The 19,193-nt window shown below is 41.1% G+C and overlaps 3 protein-coding genes across 8 annotated transcripts in view; 2 read left to right on the top strand and 1 right to left on the bottom strand.

The window, feature by feature from the left end:
• Positions 1 to 13,447, bottom strand: part of KIF24 (kinesin family member 24) — a 35,626-nt gene extending 22,179 nt beyond the window's left edge. The window contains exons 1-7 of one of the 3 annotated variants that reach the window (XM_048932557.1): positions 13,117 to 13,447; positions 11,858 to 11,948; positions 9,272 to 9,368; positions 8,503 to 8,608; positions 7,430 to 8,042; positions 3,419 to 3,608; positions 1,479 to 1,576 (exon numbers count right to left, since the gene is read on the bottom strand). In XM_048932557.1, coding sequence (XP_048788514.1) covers positions 1,479 to 1,576; positions 3,419 to 3,608; positions 7,430 to 8,028 — 887 coding nt within the window. In that variant the 5' untranslated portion in view covers positions 8,029 to 8,042; positions 8,503 to 8,608; positions 9,272 to 9,368; positions 11,858 to 11,948; positions 13,117 to 13,447. Of the gene's footprint in view, positions 1 to 1,478; positions 1,577 to 3,418; positions 3,609 to 7,429; positions 8,456 to 8,502; positions 8,609 to 9,271; positions 9,500 to 11,857; positions 11,949 to 13,116 lie in introns of those variants that run through there. The other 2 variants (XM_048932558.1, XM_048932559.1) reach the window with 2 other exon arrangements.
• NUDT2 (nudix hydrolase 2) lies at positions 13,437 to 19,004 on the top strand. 3 transcript variants are annotated; one of them, XM_048932577.1, is made up of 4 exons: positions 13,521 to 13,647; positions 14,383 to 14,525; positions 14,941 to 15,086; positions 18,077 to 19,004. In XM_048932577.1, the coding sequence occupies exons 3-4, from the start codon at positions 14,954 to 14,956 to the stop codon at positions 18,388 to 18,390; spliced, it is 447 nt and encodes a 148-aa protein (XP_048788534.1). In that variant the 5' UTR covers positions 13,521 to 13,647; positions 14,383 to 14,525; positions 14,941 to 14,953; the 3' UTR covers positions 18,391 to 19,004. The 3 variants fall into 3 exon arrangements, with proteins under 3 accessions (XP_048788535.1, XP_048788534.1, XP_048788533.1); XM_048932578.1 differs by lacking the exons at positions 13,521 to 13,647; positions 14,383 to 14,525 and adding an exon at positions 13,437 to 13,514; XM_048932576.1 differs by lacking the exon at positions 14,383 to 14,525.
• The window catches only part of LOC125687427 (myogenesis-regulating glycosidase-like), a 33,916-nt gene continuing 28,217 nt past the window's right edge, over positions 13,495 to 19,193 (top strand). Inside the window, exon 1 of one of the 2 annotated variants that reach the window (XM_048932568.1) lies at positions 13,495 to 13,514. The gene's annotated coding sequence lies outside the window, so the exon portion shown is untranslated. The remainder of the gene's footprint in view (positions 13,515 to 19,193) is intronic. The other variant, XM_048932563.1, reaches the window with a different exon arrangement.

The following is a 19,193-nucleotide window of genomic DNA, read 5'->3' on the forward strand; positions in this document are numbered from 1 at the left end:
AAAATCTACATAACAACTGACTTACTTCTCCCCCATGCTTTGAAAGAAAGTTTTTCAGCACATTCAAAACCTCCTGGATGCACAGAAGTGGGGAAAAATGTAGGACTGCAAAGGGCTCAGTGAATAATTTTTCCCAAGATTAGTTTGCTGAATTAGCTTACTAGAGAGTCAGATATGGCACCCCTTTTCCTGGCGTCACTAGATTAGCTGTATTGTGCCTTGTGTTTTTAGTGATTAATTGCCATTACACAGCAAGATATAAACCCTATTTTCCCTTTTTTTACTTCTCTTTCTCAAGAATGTGACACTGTTTCTACTGACGATAGTTAGAGATTTCCAGAGCCAGAATGCTCCATTTTGTTATGTAATCCTTTCCTTCAAAGATTCAAAAATGTAATTATATTCAAGTTTGTTACTTTGCAAGAAAAGAAGATCACCCATGAATTTCCCAATCAGGGAGTATGTAATCGCCTAAAAAAATATCTCAATAAAAACAAAATAAATTACAAGGTAATTAATAATTTCTATTCTATTATCCATAAAATCAAAATAAATTGCAAAGTTATTAATATATTTCTATTGCCCTGTAAAACGTACTGATACATACAAAAATATCCCACAGCAGTCTTATGAAAGAGTCACAGAGAAGCACGGAATTGTAGGGCATAGAAGGACCTCTATAGATCCTTCAACCTTACTCTCTGCTAAAGCAGGTTCCCTACAAAGGTCACAGAGGAAAGCACACAGGTGAGTTTTGAATATCTCCAGGGAAGGAGACTTCCACAACCTCTCTGGGCAGCCTGTTTCGGTGCACAAAAACCAGCCCAGCCCATCCATGTTATCCTGCCCATCAGATATTTGTAAGCATTGATGAATTCCCTCCTCAGTCTTCTCCAGGGTCTCTCAGCCATACGTCGGATGTGAGATGCTCCAGTACCACAGCCATCTCTGTGGCCCTCCACTGGACTCTCTGCAGTAGTTGCCTGTCTTTCTTGAAATGGGGAGCCCAGAACTCCAGAATTCCCACAGTGCTCCAGATGAGGCCTCACCAGAGCAGAGTAGAAGAGGATCAACTCCCTCGACCTGCTGGCCATGCTCTTTTTAATGCATCCCAGAATACCACTGGCCTTCTTGGCCACGTGGGTACACTGCTGGCTCATGGTCAACTTGTTGGCCTTCAGGACACTCAGTTCTCTGCCACAGCTCATTTTCAGCAGGCCAGCCGCTAACCCCAATTAATGCATGCAAAGAGGTTGTATTACTCCTCATCAGATTGAGAAAGATGAGGCCCTACACAGTCTGCAGCATACCATACAGTCACAATTACAAAGACATTCTAAAAGGGGAAGGGTATGTAGAAAAGGTTAGATGAATGCATTTTTAAAAATATGCAAACAGTAGAAGGAAAATGAAAGCGGTATATGAAACTGGAAAACATAAAGGTGGAAAAACAACAAATGAAAGCACAGATGCCCTACCCGCTAAAAATATGCTGGATCAGAGGATGAGCTGTCTTCATATACACATCTTGATTGGTACATGACTCCCCAAAGACTTCATCAAAGTAAAAAACATGCTGAAAAATAAATATGATCTTTACATGAAAATGAACATGTTTCATTCCCCTTCACCCACATGCAAAGGCAAATTTAAATAACAAAAGTTTTCCCGGTGACTTCATGTGGCTTTAGATCATGTGGCTTTGCCACATGCAAAGTGAGGTAGGACATTTAACATGGAGCATGACACATGTAGAACATCACAACTAATTAAAAGACTAGGGGTAGGAAAGGAAAAACAGAACATGCAGTAGTCTTCTGTCAGAAAAAAGAAAAGCAAAAGAAAAACCAAAATTAAAAATTAAAGGAAACCCTGATTGATTCCTGAAATGAATAAAATCTACTGGTACACAGCAAAACGAGAACATTAAAAAGAACTCAAAAATTAGTCCCCAGAAGTTATTCCAAAGTAAATCTGGAGCGTATTATCTTGGAGGAAGGCAAGAAAAGCCCAACTTCCCATGCTCTAGGTCTGACCCAAAGAAGAGGGCTTTTCTTTAGAAAGACTGCAACTGCGCTCACTGTGGGATTCTCTGAGGCTAAGAATGGTGTTTGCAAGGACAGCCATAAAGACTGTACTGTCAAGAAAGACTCCATGAACTTGAGTTTGACATTGCAGTCTAATGATACACTGCAATGTAAATTAAGGTAGTAGGTATTTTGGTCTCACAATCTTTTCCATGATGCACAAACCAGCCAGACTAGCAGATGAGCAGATTAAACCAGGAAGTTTGTGCAGCAGCACTCAGTTCACAGTAAGCTCTGTGATGGGGCTTTAGTTTGGCTTCCCTTACTGCAGAGCTGGAGTATGCCCCACTTCTGCATACTCTGGTCTGCACGCCTTGGTTTCCTATCCACAAGGTGATAGCAATATAATTAGAATTGAAGCTAATGAATCAAATACAATGAGAGAGAGGATGTCCAAAAGGTGGATAGCCGGAGATGGAGGTAGGGTAAGAAGCCAGATTTGGAAGATTTGGAAGCAGGGAAGTTCTCCTGTGTCCTATAGAACAGAATAGCCTTTGCAATAGCATATTTTAGTTTAGACTATACTGATCTATGGCAAAATTTCACACGTTAGTACTGACAGAACAAAATTAATCTGTGGTTATTTCAGCGCTGAGTAGTGAGCACTGAATAAATGTCAAATACAGCCAGTCAGATTGAGGGAGTGGGATGGAATCGCTGCATGTATTGTGCCACAAAAGGTGGTACATGGATCTGAGAGAGCTGAAAACTGATTTTTGCTCTGGACAGTTGTTCACAAGACCCAAGTTGTAAAATAACACCCAGTGGAGCGAGTATGGCTTACTGCTCTCTAGAAATCAGCTCTGTTCCTGGTGCTGTCAGTCAAAAGTGAGAATCTGAACCACGACAGCACAAGGTACTTGGGATTTAGAAACAAAGACCAAAGGAGAAATAAATTTTTAAAAGTATTTGAGAACAAAGGGAGGGAGGGGATGAGGGTATGTGTGATTCATTGAATCAGAACTGCAGTGCTGAAATAGCAAAAAGGGAACTCATTCAAGTACCCCGGAGCAGACTCAGCAGCAGGCAATTCTCTTGCAGCAACAGCTTGTAGCAGTGTTTTATTTTGCCACATGCAAAGAAAGCTGCAAGAGACATACTTTTAAAGGCTTAAAATTCTGGGCTCAGATTTTCTGCCACAGGCTGGGATAAATCAGAAGCAATTCAAATATAGCAATGCTGAACAGACAGAAAAGCCTACCATCTATTCCAATGCAAGAAATGCAGACAGCCCTTTTCTGTTTCCCTACTGAAATTCCAAGTCCAGCCTACTTTAACCCATCATGCAAATATGTGGCCCATAAATGCAAAGTGCAAGCAGAGCAAGTTACCTGTAAAATATACTGGGTGAGATCAACTGCCTCCTTCTTCTCATGAAGAAGTAAGGTCTCTTTATCTTTCACTGTGATGATATTAACCTCTCCACGTCTCTCCTCTCTTTGGCCCAGAGGACGTTTTCGGACACACACTCTGATTTTTTCACTCTCTGTCCACGGAGTCTCTTTATCAGAAGTACTGGATCTACAACAATATTGTAGGTTTGGATTTTGAAATCAGACAACTACAAAACCTAAAACATGCAAAAATTTAAGTTGTTCTGTGTATCAGATAGAAGCTTATGTCTTTAAATGTTTATCAGGAAGGTCTCTCATTGTTTTGCGGTGGCATTCCTGCTGGCTTTTTTTTTTTTTTTTTTTTTTTTTGCATTTCTGTTTAAAAACAGTTGTGCTTATACAGCTGCATTCCTGAGCTTGTTGCTGGACTGGCACACTTTCAATTGCCCACAAACTTTGATTCAAGTTGGCATAACATACAAGTTAACTTCATTATTTAATTTTATTTAATTTTGCTGAAACTATTTGCAGTCATGCATAGTCATTTAATTACAGATAAAGTATGATCAGATCTTGGAAGAAAACAGTACAGTATTTAGTTGCTTTTCCTCATAATTACTTTCGCTCCTTTTGTGTTAGGCTGTCAAACAGGTTACAAGCATATGACATGAATTAGGAAGCGAGACAGTATCATCAAGCTCTTACTAAGCTAAAGACAGTTTGAAACATCAGTCTCTTCATTATTTCCCTTTTGGTCTTACATCGTTTTCTTTTTTTTTTTAATCATAAAAAATATGCAGTTTCAAACCATGGGCAAAGTTATGCTCTTGTGTTTTGACAAGTCCATTTTAGGTCCCTTCGAGACACCTTAGGACCATGAAATCATTCAGTGTTTCACTGATTCATCTGCTGCTGAAATCATTTTGCAGTGCAGCATATGGAATATGCCTGAATTCAACCAAAATGTAGTCAACCTGACTTACACTTTTTCAAGGCATCTTCAGACAAGTGAGTAATGATTTTCAGCCTGGACCTGAACATCTGCTTACTAGAAAAATACCATTTCAACTGAAGGTCAAGTTGCTCAAAACCAGTATTTTTGCCATGCTACCCAAATGCCTTTCCAAAGTCTCTTAATGTAACAATTCAAAACTAATATATATTAGCTGCCTATTAAAATAAAACAAAAAACACAGCAAGAGTGCAAGTTACTCAATATCTCATTGCAGCTACAAGCCTGTAATATCATCATTCCTGTTGCCTTGCACAATTTCCAAGAAGCATGTAACTCATAAATGTAAATCTTAAGATATGGTCTTCAAAGACTATTCACAAACAATCCTTATTGTGACTGCAATCCCATTAATTGTAGTACAGCTTTCCTATGCAGACCAGGATCAAGCCTTGTGATGGAAAGTTCTCTCCCCTGAAAAGAAAGACCATGACCACTTGAAATAAAATGCTTCAAAATTAAGTGTGAGTTTATGGATATCCCTGGGCAACATACGTTGTCCACCAAATGATCAGAGGCTCTGAAGTTTTATCAACCAAATGATCAGAGGCTGAATTTGGTGACCTAAAGAAAGAGCCTTTCTTCTTCCTAAGGGCTCGAAAGGGAAAGGACTGATAGATTTGGAGAATGGTAACCATGAGAGTTCAAAGGGTCTGTTTTTAAGAGTATAAGCATAGACTCCTTCTATGAGGCATTATTTAATTGAGTGCATTTTGTATGGGAACAGAACACAATTTTATATGCTGGACCTCAAGTTCAGATTTTCTATTAACCTTTCTTAAATAGAAATTGCATTTTACAACTTTAAAAAAAGCATTACAAGAAAAAGAATCTCAAAAAGATCATTAGAAACCTGATTAAACAATAGTTCAAAAGAACAACTGTGTCCTCTCTGCTACAGTCTGCTACAGTCAAGATCAAGCCTGCCATTAGGCAATGGAAAATTCAGTTAAGCACATTGTAAGAGCTCTTTATCTTTCTGGCATTCAAAATCATTCTGACATTTTTTTTACAGATGAGACTAGATTAGCCTTCACAGTGGTTAAATCACAAGGTGACATGGGAATTGATTCAGTGAAGGAGCTGGGCACTCGTAAAGCAGGAGTCAGATACCAAAGAACCAGCAGACTGGCCCCAGACCTGGAATGCAGAATATGCACTCTGATCAAGGCAGGAGAAAGAAACTCAGGCATGTCAAGGAAGATACAGAAAGCCCACAAGATGAGCTTCAACTACTCGTCAGAGAAGAATGTGCTTAAGAAAAAAAGAAAAAGAGAAGAAAGACAACTGAGATCATAGCTGTTTCATGGGATTGAAAATCTTGGACTTCTTTAGCTGAACCATCAGAACTTACATTTTTATCATGTCTTACTTCCCAGCACTCTGAATCCTGCCCTCTCTGCTGCTCTGTGCTCAGCTTCCAGAGAAGACAGAGAAAACACTGAGATGGCTGATACATTTAGGAGGTTAGCACACACCTCTGGATGGTGGAATGGAAGGAATTCCTTCCTTCCAGTTAAGAGGAAGGAACTTTTCTTACTACCTTATTGCTTATCCTCTGTGGAAGCAGCACCTATCTATTCCAGCTGTGTGCCCATTCCAGAGAAGCTGTAACCAACACCCTGTCTACGTATCTTATCTGTTGCCTTAGCCTTTGCAGACCAAGCTTCAGCCTCACACAGCTACCTCTCACCTTCCTAATATATGCAAATCTTTACAGGTGTAAAGAACTCCATGCTCCCACTCCTACCTTCTTTTTATTGCACTTCCACAAGCCAGACCCATAACTCCAAGTTCTTGCACACTGCATCACTCAGCATGAGTTCGTCAGCACATGTTCTGTACACACTGGACACAGTAATCATCTCTATATCAGTGACTACTTGTTACTGGATAGACATCCTTTTTGCAGAAGCTCATGAACTACTACTTGTATGTGTCCCGAATCTGGGAACTTCTGCACAAAGTTATCGTTTCCAACGTAAGCACTGTAATAATCCTGGCAATTTCTTCATCGCTACAGAAAAAGCCTGCCACAGCTACACTGCTACAAACCATATTCTGGCAGCACATCTGTAGGGAGGTACATTCCCTGTTTGCCAAACCAGGATCTTCAAGAGGCTAGCTGCAGAAACAGCCAGTGCCTGGATCCCAGCCAGGTTGCAAGCAGAAGCCTGATGGTGCTCTGAATAGCACACATAGTATGTGTCTGGGCTTCTAAATAACCAAACCTGGGAGACATCTACCAAGTTTGAATGTTCTAAACTATAGTGATGGCTTATTCAGGCTTTTTTAGATTCCAGTTTTTGACTCGGGCAGTCAGGTTAGACTGTTCCTGAGAGTAAGCCAACAAAAGCTATTTTGTGCTTTAAATATGTTTCCAGGATAATTCACCAAGGGTTCAAGATAGCTGTAGCCTCTGTTAGCAAACACTGGGAAACGTATGAATGCTACAGATCAACTTTCAAGGAGCAGCTGCAAGGCATGCCTCTCACCAGCATGTCTGTATTGTGCTCCAATTATATTCATTGTTTCTTTTTAAAGTTCCAATTCAGAAACTTATTTATAAACAATTATAGCTATCACAGCATGCATCATTTATACTGGGAAAAACTGGACAAACTTACTAAGAGGAAACATATTGTTTTGGAAAAACGGAGTTTTGCAAAATATTTCCTGTGGGGGAAAAAAAAAGAAGACTTGTCAAAACACCAAGAGAAAAAAAACTTAAAACTTACATCCTGAAGGATAATGAAGATTATTCTTAGACAGGCTTGGTGAGTAGCAGCTGGTGAATTCAACTGATTCCTTCTAACAGACTCGGAGACTCTTAAGTGCTTATTAATATCCCTCTCTTCTATTATTTTATATTTCTCTGTACAAATTCTATAGTGTTAGTATTACTTGTTTGGAAGTCAGGAAGACAAACCCTGCTCCCTAGTGAGGAATTAATTAATTGCTTGAAATAATTTAAAACAAAGATAACTGATCATTACCTGACATAGGAATGAGGTAGTCCATAATTATACCCTGAAATATGAGTTACTCTCTGTATGATGGGAGTTTCAGAATCCCCCAGGAGAGGAACAATATCATCAGAAACTGCTGCACAGTTCAGTTCCGTTTTTGTATTTACATCTCTTACAGTTAATCTGGCCAGGTCTGAATCATGTGGTTGAATGTGTCCGAGCATGTCCACGAGACTGTCCTCTTCCTTGGCAATGAAATCAGATGAACCATACGACTCTGATTGTGACTCTTTAACTGTGCCATTGTTCTCCTCGAGGAGGGACTCAAAACGCAGCTGTCTGCGGGGACCTGGTCTGGTCACCTGCGGTTGAATGAAAAGGCCACTTGGTTGAAAATCCTGCTTGCTTAAGTCTCTTACAGCTTCCTCTTCTTGCATAATTTTGATTATTCTAATGAGCTGAAAGAGTCGTTTGCGATCATTCATGTCGTGGACCCCCAGTTTGGTATAATCTTTCATGGAAATCTTGGCAAGCTCATCAATCTTCTGCAGACCATAGGCAGCAAAATGAGGATAATATTTTTCAAGCTCTGCCTCACAAAGGCATTCATAAAGGCAAGATGACATCTTCAAGATCAAGCCTACAAGAAATCAAACAAGACAAATACTCCAGACAAATGAAACATCTTGGCAAAGACATTAATGAAGAAACAAAACATTTCTGCATATAACATTACCTCGTTAGGCTAAAAGATCGTTCTGCTCCTAGTCACAATATTTTGGTCTGCCAAACACTATGGAATATAGCAATACTAAAAGTAAATATGAAACAAATATTTTACTTCTGAAAATGTATTTTAAAATTATACCAATATACAATAATGGGTAGGAAATGCACAATGCAGTGTTACTGCTGCAAAGTTCCTACACGCCTGATGCCTACTTGGTGAATGCCAGAGCTACTGAAACCCTGCCCTCCAGCTACAGAATGTAAAATGCCTAATTTTAGATGCTCAATTTAATATCAGCGCATGTGGTGTAATGTAGTTCAGCTATCACTGGGTAAGTAACCAAAGGAGAAAAAACTGCATTTGTACTCACCTCAAGTTGATAAAGGAAGACTTACTGGTTAACTACTGTGAAGTTACAGTTTTGTTATGTAACTTTATTTTGAAAGTCATGAATCTTGTGAGCATTTCTGAGCATTCTGCACAAAATAGGCAAAATATTATGTGAAATCTGAAACACAGAATTTCTCTAAATCTATAACTGTTCTGGAATGCCATAGCTGCATTCTTGGAAAACCCAAAAAAGCAACAGGCATCACTGAAAGGTATGCCAAAAAACCCTCAGCTCCCTAGCAATACACTGTGCAGCTGTCTGTATCCAGATAGATATTTGCAAATATTTTTATTTATTGCATAAAAAGGGAAAAGAATAGCACTTCCACTATCTGTTGCTTGCTGCTTTCTTACTCTTTTGTTGAGTCTAAGATCTTAGCACATGCAAGTCTTTCTGATATTTGGAAGTTACAGTAATATTCAACAAAACCAAGCTGTCTTAGATAAAGTCTTTTTCTCTGCAACTCAGAAGCAACAAGCTTCAAGACAAAACAATCATGTGGAGGTGGACTTGTTTAATACACATGCTATGTGAATCTGAATCTTGAAGTGAAGCCAGAGTCACTGTCCAGATTATTAGATTCTGGTAGGGGAAAATTAAAACTGACAGAGAGGACAGCAAGCCTAAAGATCGTAGATTCTAACTATGACACATACAAAGGTTTTTACAGACACTCACAATTGTCCACATTCTCTACTAGATAAAATTACCACAGAAGTTTCAGACTTTGTTTCAAGAGGAGTCATACCTTTGAAAAGCTCCTATCTCACATAAGTTAGTTCCAAATACAAGAGCTGCAACAGCACTACCATGGGGAAACCTCTTCTCTTTCCTGAAATGAGCAGCTATAACACAAAAGTCAGACAACAGCCTGTTAAAGATGAAAACAACCCAGCAGCTTTGTCTATTCTCATTTTTGTATTCTAGATTTTACTTAAAACTTTATATGTCCTTAGGTTTAGGTTAAATATAAACAGAGCGGCCAAAAACTAATGTGAAAAATAGATCTGTGCTAGCCTCTATTTAAATGACAGTTTTGAGGGGGAAAAAAGAAAGGGGGGGGAAATGGGAGATGCTTCACAAAAAAAAAAAAAAAAAAAGGCAAAGCAGAAAAAATTGAAACTTTTAAGCTCAAGTTTCTCACTAAAAATTAAGCTAAATATATTTAAACAGCTGGAAATGACATGCAGGCAAATTTCTCAAAATACGGAACATCCAAGTGATTTAGGTACTGAGAACAGACAAGGAGGTCAGGACTGAGATACGTAGGCAGCTCTGTATGGCTTATTGGCTATGGCTTTTTCCATGTGAAAGCAAATAAAAAACTTCTTAATGAGAGGCATCCCTGAAAGTAAAATCTCTACTGTTGCTTCCTCAGCTATAATAAATCTTACTGGACCTAAATGGTTAAAAGAGATGAACTCCAGTGTCTCTCCATTTCTGGAAGAGCCATTTCACAACCCAGGAAAACTCAATATTGAGCAATAAAGGAGTAACAAATTAATCAAACATGGAAAAAAAAATAAGCCAAGGTCATGATGATGGCTTCCAGCATTTCTGATGATTCTGAAACTCAAGAGCAGAAAAATTTCAGAAGATTTAGTCTGGTTTGTACAAGAGAATTCAGGGGAAATACAGTTGTTTGAATGGATAATCACAGGGAAATTCTGGCTGCCTAAACATTAATGCTTTAAAAGAATGACGTGCCTTCATCTCCATAAAAAGAATACCTTAATTCATCCGACGCTGTAGGCTTCTTATTGCAGGACAGCTTTCCTAAAACTTACATGTAATTCTTAAAAATAACTTTGTAAAGTAGTAAGGGCAGTATCAGCAGGTTTTCAAGAATCCTAAATTGGTAATGATAATGCCATCTTCTGGCAAAAAGAGAAAAGACCTTTACCACTGCACAGCAAATAACAGCTAGAATTTCCCAGGTATTGCCAGGATCTAATTTGCTTTTTTGAGATTACGTTGTTTTCTGGTACAGACAAATATAGCATTCTTTGAGGTGATAGTGCGATATAAAAGCCCAACCAAACCTTGATCTCAGCAAAGCTATGAATAACTTCACTAAAAATAGGACAAAGACAAAAGCCTTAAGTTCCTTAAAACAGCTGAATATAACCTCTGTTCTGAGAAGGAAGGGAGTGAGTTTGAAGGCACAGTTCACTATGAGCATGTAGTTCTAATGTCAAAGAGAGGTAAGTCAGTTCATTTTGTTTATGTGGCGAAGACCTGAGGTCTCCACAACCTATTTCTTAGCAAAAAAGTTGTACAAAAATCTCAGCATTACAGCACTTGCCTGATGGTAATGGATAAGTACTTATTGTAAAGAGTGTATATATTTCTTAAAGGGACCAAACTGAAAGCACAGATCACTCTCCTGCTTTGGTACTATAGGGTTTTTAAAGGGCACAAAGATAGGGAATAAGTCAGGTGTAAGTACTGGAAAATAGTGATTATTTGTACTGTGAGGAAATCAATTCACCACAGAATTATGCTCTAGGAGCTGATCCTCCACTTTAAAATGCTCTTTTAAAATACTTATTAATTAAAGGTTGAAAGGTTGAGGGAACTGGGCTTGTTTAGCTTGGAGAAGAGAAGGCTGCGGGAAGACCTCATTGTGGCCTTCCAGCACTTGAAGGGAGCATATAAACAGGAGGGGGAACAGCTGTTTATGAGGGTGGACAGTGATAGGACAAGGGGGAATGGTTTTAAACTGAGACAGGGGAGGTCAGGGTTAGATATTAGTTCTTCACACAAAGGGTGGTGACTCACTAGAACAGGTTGCCCAAAGAGGCTGTGGATGCCCCATCCCTGGAGGCATTCAAGGCCAGGCTGGATGTGGCTCTGGGCAGCCTGGTCTGGTGGTTGGCGGCCCTGCACATAGCAGGGGGGCTTGAAACTAGATGATCTTTGTGGTCCTTTTCAAGCCAGGCCATTCTATGATTCTAAGATACGATTCTATGAAGTACTGGAGAAGTGAAGCAATCTTGTGTGCTGCTCCAAGCCTTACAAATGTAAATTAATGCAACTATACATTTCGTTCTGCAAGTAATCCATTGTCATTGTTCTGAATCATAAAATGTGGTCTGACTGTTAATATGAGGAACAATTCTCAAGGGCATCTGATAAAAGTAATCAACATACAAAGCCTAAACATCACCTTGTTTTCCCACCTGTCACTCTATATCAGATAAATCATTCCACCTCACAGCTTAGAGAAACAAATGTTAAGAATCTAAAAAAATCCATAAACACATGTACGTATGTTAACTTTTCTGACCACAACTATACCAAAGTATTGTACTCATCGTTTGTAACAGGTTACCCTAAGATGTCTTCAGAACAGGCTCTGAGTCCGTGTTTTTTTGGAGTATAAAAGCAGAAAATCAAAATGAAGCCAATTTTTGCAGACAATCCTGTAGGAGAGAAAAGGGAGACTTATTCACTCATGTTACCAATCACTTACCTTTATTTCTTATTCATCTGAGAACTAAGTTCTTTTCAGACTATGATACAAAGCCAAGTCTGATTGAGCCCTCCAGAAGTGAACAGCTGATATGCTTCTCAAAGGTAGCACACCAAATGCTTTCTCTTTAATTATTCTGATCCCATCTCTCATACAGGAGGACATTACTGTGAAGAACAGGGTCACAGAGAGATTGCACTTTTATAAATACAAGCTCCACAATAAGAGATATTATTTCCATTTAAAAAAAGGTGATTTTATTTAATGCAGTAGATGGGGAGCTATGAAACTCTGCTTCAAACATTTATAGATCACTGCAGCAGATTCGTTCATAAAATCGCAGGATTACATTACAGAAATCCCTGTCCATGTACATGAGATACTAAACCTTTCTAGTTGAAACAAGCGTTGTAGCAGTTCTGAAGATACAAGAAATACAGCTGAATGCTACCAATAGATAACCATCTATGGTCTTTGTTTAATAACTGGGAAGGAGGGAGCACTTCTGGTGTTGACTGACAACCATCATACAGCCCAACAATGACACAGGTCTCCTCTGTGCACCAATGATGCAGACAACCCTGAATTGCTCACTCTATGATTAATTTTTGTATTCTCTGCAACAGACTTAAAAATTACCACTCTGTGTCAGTTATTGTGTTTTCAAACACTTTCTAATTTGCACGAGATGTTCATTATGGCAATAATCCCTTCACACCAAGAATAGCACAGCGAGCTCAGCAGAAGAGACCCACAGCTGACACCCGACAGCTGCTGGGAACAGCAGCTGCATGGAAATGGGAAGTGTCCAATACTCAATCACACTCCAAGAAAAGAATCCCAGAGTTAAATCGGGATGCTGATTATTTGAAAATTGTGCCTAGGATTCTCCTGCCAGTGAGATTTAACAAATGGCACTCAATATTTACTTTATAATTATACCTAAACAAGCTGCTGTGCATCTGGAATTACACTGCAAAGCTCAGAGGGACAACACGCGCCTGTGGTTTGCCCCGAGGCAGTCATTGCTCTCCCTGCTACATTTAGTCCCAGCCTGCAGGCATTCCTCCGGGGACACACAGGGCACGCAGCTCGCGGGGAAGGGATCGGCCACTTACTAACGGCTCCAGGCCGGGAGCCGAGGAGGTGGCCCGCGGTCCTCGGACGAGGCCTGGCAGTCGGATCACAGCGCGCTCCGCTTCCCTCTTTGCCGACCTCCTCTTCCTTCCCGGAGCCCACAAGAGGGGACGGGGCTGAGGGAACGGGGACGGGGCTGAGGGAACGGGGACGGCACGCCGGGGAGACCACCCGCCGCCCCTCACCGACCGTGGCAGACAGGGAGGCGGCGGCGGCGCCCAGGCCGCGTCTCCATAGCAACGGCGCCTTTCGCGCTTCAAACACTCGCGCCCACCGCCAGCGAATGGGGGCGAGGAGGAGGTGGGGATGTGTCGCGATTGGTTGCAGTGAATCGTCAATCCCGCCCCAGTCCCGCCCACTCTCTATCCCGGAAGTACAGGTGGGGGCCGGCAGCGCTGCGTTCCGTGCGGGTTTCGTTCTCTCCTCCCGCTCGACTTCCGGGCCGCTTCTCCCCAGCTCCCCTTTCACTGGTCCCGGCGTGCAGCTCGACGTGGCGTCCTGGGATTGCGGCGGTAACGCCCCCTCTCTCGGCCCCCGCCCGGCCCCTCCGTCGTGGGGCCGCCAGTCCGGCTCCCCTCCTCGGCTCCCCGCCTCTGGAGAGGTCCGGCCACACCCGAGGGCCGCCCGACCTCGTCCCGCACACAGCCAGAGCCTGCCTGCCGCCCACGGCACGGGAGCGGCGGGCTGGAGGCTGTGCACCCGCGGGCTGTTCGTCCTTGCGGGGTCGTTGCGGCCGCGCGGCGTTCCCTGTCTCGCCCGGGAGGTGGCGCTGACGTCCCGGTCGCGGTGTGCGGGGCCCTGTCTGTGATGCCGGTAGCGAGGGTTGGGTTTGGCGCGGCTGATGGGGAAACTTGCTGAAATGCGTAAAGAGGAGTGAAGCGAGGGGGCTGCGTGCCGCCCTGAGGCTTTGCTGCTGGTGGGTGATGTTACCCTGTGCTCTGATCTCCACACGGAGTTGTCACGGTGTCTCATAGGACGGTGAAGGGGAAAACAGCGCTGTGTAAATGTGTTTTCTACTGAAAACAGCAATGCTGCCACAAGGTAACAAGTTCTACCTGAGGCAGGGAGTTGCTGTGTGCTTTAAAATGGATTTCTCATCTCCTTTGCTTTTGGACTTTAAGAACCGGTTGCCTTGGCTACACAACTTTTTGCTTCCAGCACTTGTCACTTAAGAGATGTGTGGTTGCTACTTACATCAAATTAATGCTTAACTTGAGTGTCAAGAAGCTTTTAATTTTGTATCACAGCTTTATATCTAGGCCGGATGACAGAGCGCCCATCCTCTGGCATCGTGTTGCTCAGCTTTGCCGCTGACATCCTGAGGAGTTCTGTGCTGCAGGGAATCTGTGTTGGCAGTTATTTGTGTTTGTCACTCCCAAGTAATGTTGAGGTATTATCTTTGCACAGTGTCTTTAGATTTTTGCAGTGAAAAAGCTTCAGACTGTTACATTTCTGGCTTCTGTTTTACTTTTGTCATTTTACCTCACTCTAACGTAGTGTGTAAAATAGCAACTGCAAAGAAGTGGCACACAAGTCATATTTCATGCTCCTTGAAAAACTTTTCTTTTTTTTTTTTTTTTTTAGTTTTCTGTGAGTTTCTGGTTTTAAAAGGAAAGGGCTTAATTTTCACGTCGATAGTTGACATGGGTGGTTACTAAGATGCAGTTTAGCTATACAGTAACAGTGAAGGATTAGATGACTTTTAGCCTGTGCTGAGAACATTTTCTGATAAACATGGCTTGTCTGCTTGAGCTCTGTGTTATTTGTGCTTGATCCTCTGTGCTCTTCTGCTGCTCTTCTTGCAGTTAAGAGGGGGACATGGCTGTAAGAGCATGTGGCTTGATAATCTACAGAAGACTGCAGCCATCACCATCTTCTAAGGCTGCTGACAGTATTGAATACCTCCTCCTCCAGACATCTTATGGGACCCATCACTGGACCCCCCCCAAAGGTGATGTTTGTTCTGATAACGTCAGTGTTGCTTGTGTCAGGAACGATATTTCTGACTGAATTTGGCTGAATGCTCCTAAGGTTAGCTTTGGGGGCAGTTAACTAGCTACATTCACAGCTAATTGTGCTCTTTGGGCACCAGAGTGAGGAGCTGTATGGCTCTATCAGAGCCAGTATTTGGTGGTACATGGTGGTACCAGAAAAATCACAACACAAATATTTCAAATACATTCTGCATTTTCTTAAATACTGTTTCTTCCCTCTAGTTTGTACTTCTTATTTTGTAAAATAGTACTCTAAACAGGAGTTTATGAACTGGGGGGAAAAAGCTACTAACAAAATTAGCTAATTAAAATTAGCAGAATTAATTAGCTGTGTTCTTCTGTTAATGAGCAAACTTTACAAACCTCTCCTTCTGTCCACTTCACCAAAAACCTAGCTAGAAGAGTTTGCAACCTAGTGGGAAACCAAGAGCCATAACTATTATGAGAGGAGAGACCCATGTGAAAAGCTTTCTCAGGGAATGCAGAAATTCTGAACATGCCAGCATGTTGGCAAGTGAAATGTCTCAAACACGTGTATCTCGTGCAGTCAGATCGTAATGTTAAGGTTTTATAGATTGAAAAAATGAAGGAGTTGTTACATTTTATGTTCTCTTCAGTGTGAGTGGTCTTCAAAGGCAGTTCCAGGTTGCAAAAACTTCCAAACAATACAGATACAAATTTAAAGTGATTATAACTTTTAATACTCCTGACACCTCTCCAGGTGCACACAGGATACAAGTCTACTTATGACTACAGCTGCACGTTGATATCTTTAAAGTTCCCTAAGCAACCTTTATGGAATTAAACTGTGCTTGCCTGGATTCCCCCACCTAAACACCACTCTGATCTGTGCTCTTAAAACTGTGACCTGGTACAAATTGAGTCTGGTGAGACGAGATGCAGGGTTTGTTTTCCTCCTCAGCATATTGGGACTGCATGAGTGTAAATGAATTTGAGGAGCTGAAAGCTGCAGTGATGTGCTGTCCGTTGTCCTTTTTCTCTTCTGGGTAGGCCCAGAAGAGAAATATACCACTCAAAGCTGGAAACTTGCTGAGCTTAGGGCAGAGGTTAGCAATAGTGGGGTGTGCTGGTTACCTTTTGCTGTGCTGGCAGCCCGGTGGTAGCATCGGTGTCCTGTGAGTTGAAATTGGACCCAGCCTCCAGTTTTATTGCTGCCTCAACTCACTGCATTTTTGGTATTGATAGGTCATGACTGTTATAAACTGGTTCTTTACTGTTCTTGGATGTTCTGTGGGACTTGCTGTGGATAAGATAAAAGAAATCTAGTTGTGCAAGACTAGGTGTATTCTTTTTCTCAGCCATTAGTAGAAGTCCCAGCTTTGGAAATATGCATATTCTTCAGAAAGAAGGAGACTTTGACTTGCAGTGCTGAGAGTCAGGGGAAATAATTTTTACTTAAAGCTACTGTGTGTTTCATCTCAAATATCTAAAACATCAAATGCAGTGTCAGATGCTGTTTTTTTGCAGTTATTTTTTAAATAGAATTGTGTTTTACATTTGAGAAAGTGTCACGTAAAAGGATGGTTAAGTTACTGATACATAAAGATGTAAGAGAGGCCTCTTGACAAAGCAAAATGAACTTCCCACATACACCAATTTGATTACTAAAAGGTGGCTTTGGGTGCCTGAAACCTGAGAAAATACTTGTCTCTGTGATAAGTTGTGGCTATATGCAGACACCTAAATAGAAAAGAGAGTGATACCAGAGGCAAAATAAAGCTTTTTTCTCTCCCCCCTAACCCCCCACCCCTTGAAGCCTCTCAGCTCATGTTTCATTGCTTTTTTGAGATCTTGCTTGGCTTGTTCTATTTATGGTCTTGTCTGGATCTTTCATGAGAAAACCAAATCTGACATTTCTCAACAAAAATACAAACAGCTGGGGATATGGGGATGTGTTATATTTATCCTTTGTTTGTAATGGCCACTCTCATTCTAAGCAACATAAAACAAATAGGGTGTCCTGGAGAACTAAAACAGCCACTGGCAAGACTGGCATTGAGGTGTGCTGTACTTCACAGGGTAATATGGGAAAAAAGTACAAAGACTCCTTAACTGCTGCATGACCCAGTGCAATAGAAAATAGCGGTGGTCTCTGATAACAGCATCCAAATGTTAGCATCCAAGTGTTCCTAGTGTGGCTCAGGAATTGTAACCTACTTTTGGAGTACAGCAATATTAACTATGAAGCATAGCAACCTTGTGTGTTTTCCAGCTAGTGATTTCATGATTGACTTCTTAGTGGTTTAGGATGTGCTGAAACAAGGGAATACATTAAGCTGATTTGGTTCTGTTGGTAACTTTCACTTTTTTTGTTTGTTTTTTTTTTTTTTGCTATAAAATAATGTTGAAATTTTATAGTGTTCATGATGTTGTCCTAAGTTGTGAATCAAGAGATTCAAAGGTTTTTTTTGTGAAACTCACCTTTCAGATGGAATCTGGTGTCATTGTTTCTGTGTTGTTTGTGTGAATAAGAGTTTTGCAGAACTGAGCCTTGAGCTTCACTGGGAGGGAAGAAGTTGAGAGAGAAGACTAAGAGTCCTGGAAATCAGCATTCTCCTTTTGTGCTGGCTAAAGGAAAAATGCTCAGTAAGCACTCAGTTCTTAGCCTGAGGTGTAGTGTGAGCTGGACCACTGTGGGTGCATGGTGCTCCAGAAGAGGACGGTAGGGCTGGGAAGAAAAGATTTCTCATGCTAACGGGCCACTGGTTATTTTGAAAGATGCGGTATGAACAACAATTGTAAAAGCCACAGGAGCAAGATCAAGGCATAAATGTTTGAAAAGCAACCTCCATTCTCTGATTCTAGCTTGATTCTTTGTCCGCTATTGTGTTCTCTCTTCTCTCTCTTAATATTTCTCAGTTGTCAAATGAAGAAACAATATCTCAGTTTTTGTCTTGGAGATTTATTTTTTTTATGCTCTTGACAGGCCATGTGGATCCAGGAGAGGATGACTTGCAGACAGCCTTCAGGGAAACACAGGAAGAGGCAGGTCTTCAGGCCAGTCAGCTCACTCTTGTAGAAGGGTACAGGAAGGAACTGCACTATCCTGTCCATGGCAAACCCAAGACTGTTGTTTACTGGCTGGCAGAGGTGAAGGATTGTAACACAGAAATTAAGCTCTCGGAGGAGCACCAGGCTTTCCGCTGGCTGAAGTTGGAGGAGGCTTGCAAATTTGCGGAATATGAGGATATGCAAGCAACTCTGAAAGATGTGCATCAGTTTCTCAGCTCTGACAAATAAATGCTTTTGTGAAGAGCAAGAAGAATTTTTGGAGAAGCAGCCTGATATACATATTTTTTTTAACTTAATTTTATTTTTTAGCCAATAGAAGTACTATGTGGCTGCAGAAATATACTTTGTCTTCTAAACCTCTACAAAGTCAGTAATAGATACTTGGGGCTTTTAACGAACTTTGTCTCCCATAGCTGATGTAAAAATAATGTGGTCTGACTGAACTGTAAGATGAAGAGGTGTCTGAGTTGAAACCTTGAGCTAACAAAGTCTCTCTGTGTTCCTCTCCATTTTTTTTTTCTTAAAGTGCTGAATAATTGTGTCTATTTTTTAAAATCAAGCACTTGATGTTTCTTGACTTGCTGATATAGATCTGTAGTGTTGTAAAAATGAGCATATGGAGATTTTTTAATAATAAAATGTGTATTGCAGAAGTCGCATCTTGCATTTAAAATAGGGCAGCAGTAGTTCTCTTCCCAATTCCTCTGCTGATATGCTGTGATAACTTGTCAAATCATTTCAGGTCTTGTTTGTTTGCATCATGAATTTATGTACATGGGTATTATTCTGTTACGAAAATAGTTGCTATCCGAGGAGTCTCAGTAAACTGTTGACATCCAGTATTTAAATGGTGAACTTGGAGTTCTTTTTTTCCCCCTTCCTTTTTGTTCTCTAATAGACACTTATACATACATTATTCAGAAGGTTGTGACAGGGAAATCTATGGCTGCCTAATAGAGCATTTTCTGCACGGAGTATGTGAACTAATAGGCCTTGCATCTGTTTGATAGCATCAGTGTTGGCTGCAGGCT

This window comes from Lagopus muta, chromosome Z, assembly GCF_023343835.1.
Source record: "Lagopus muta isolate bLagMut1 chromosome Z, bLagMut1 primary, whole genome shotgun sequence".
NCBI lineage: Eukaryota > Metazoa > Chordata > Aves > Galliformes > Phasianidae > Lagopus > Lagopus muta.

Bases quoted from the DNA above. Each gene is read 5' to 3' on its own strand.
- NUDT2 (XM_048932578.1), top strand. From the start codon at position 14,954: ATGGCTGTAAGAGCATGTGGCTTGATAATCTACAGAAGACTGCAGCCA. The intron at 15,087-18,076 runs GTGATGTTTGTT...TGCTCTTGACAG, and splicing joins TCACTGGACCCCCCCCAAAG to GCCATGTGGATCCAGGAGAG.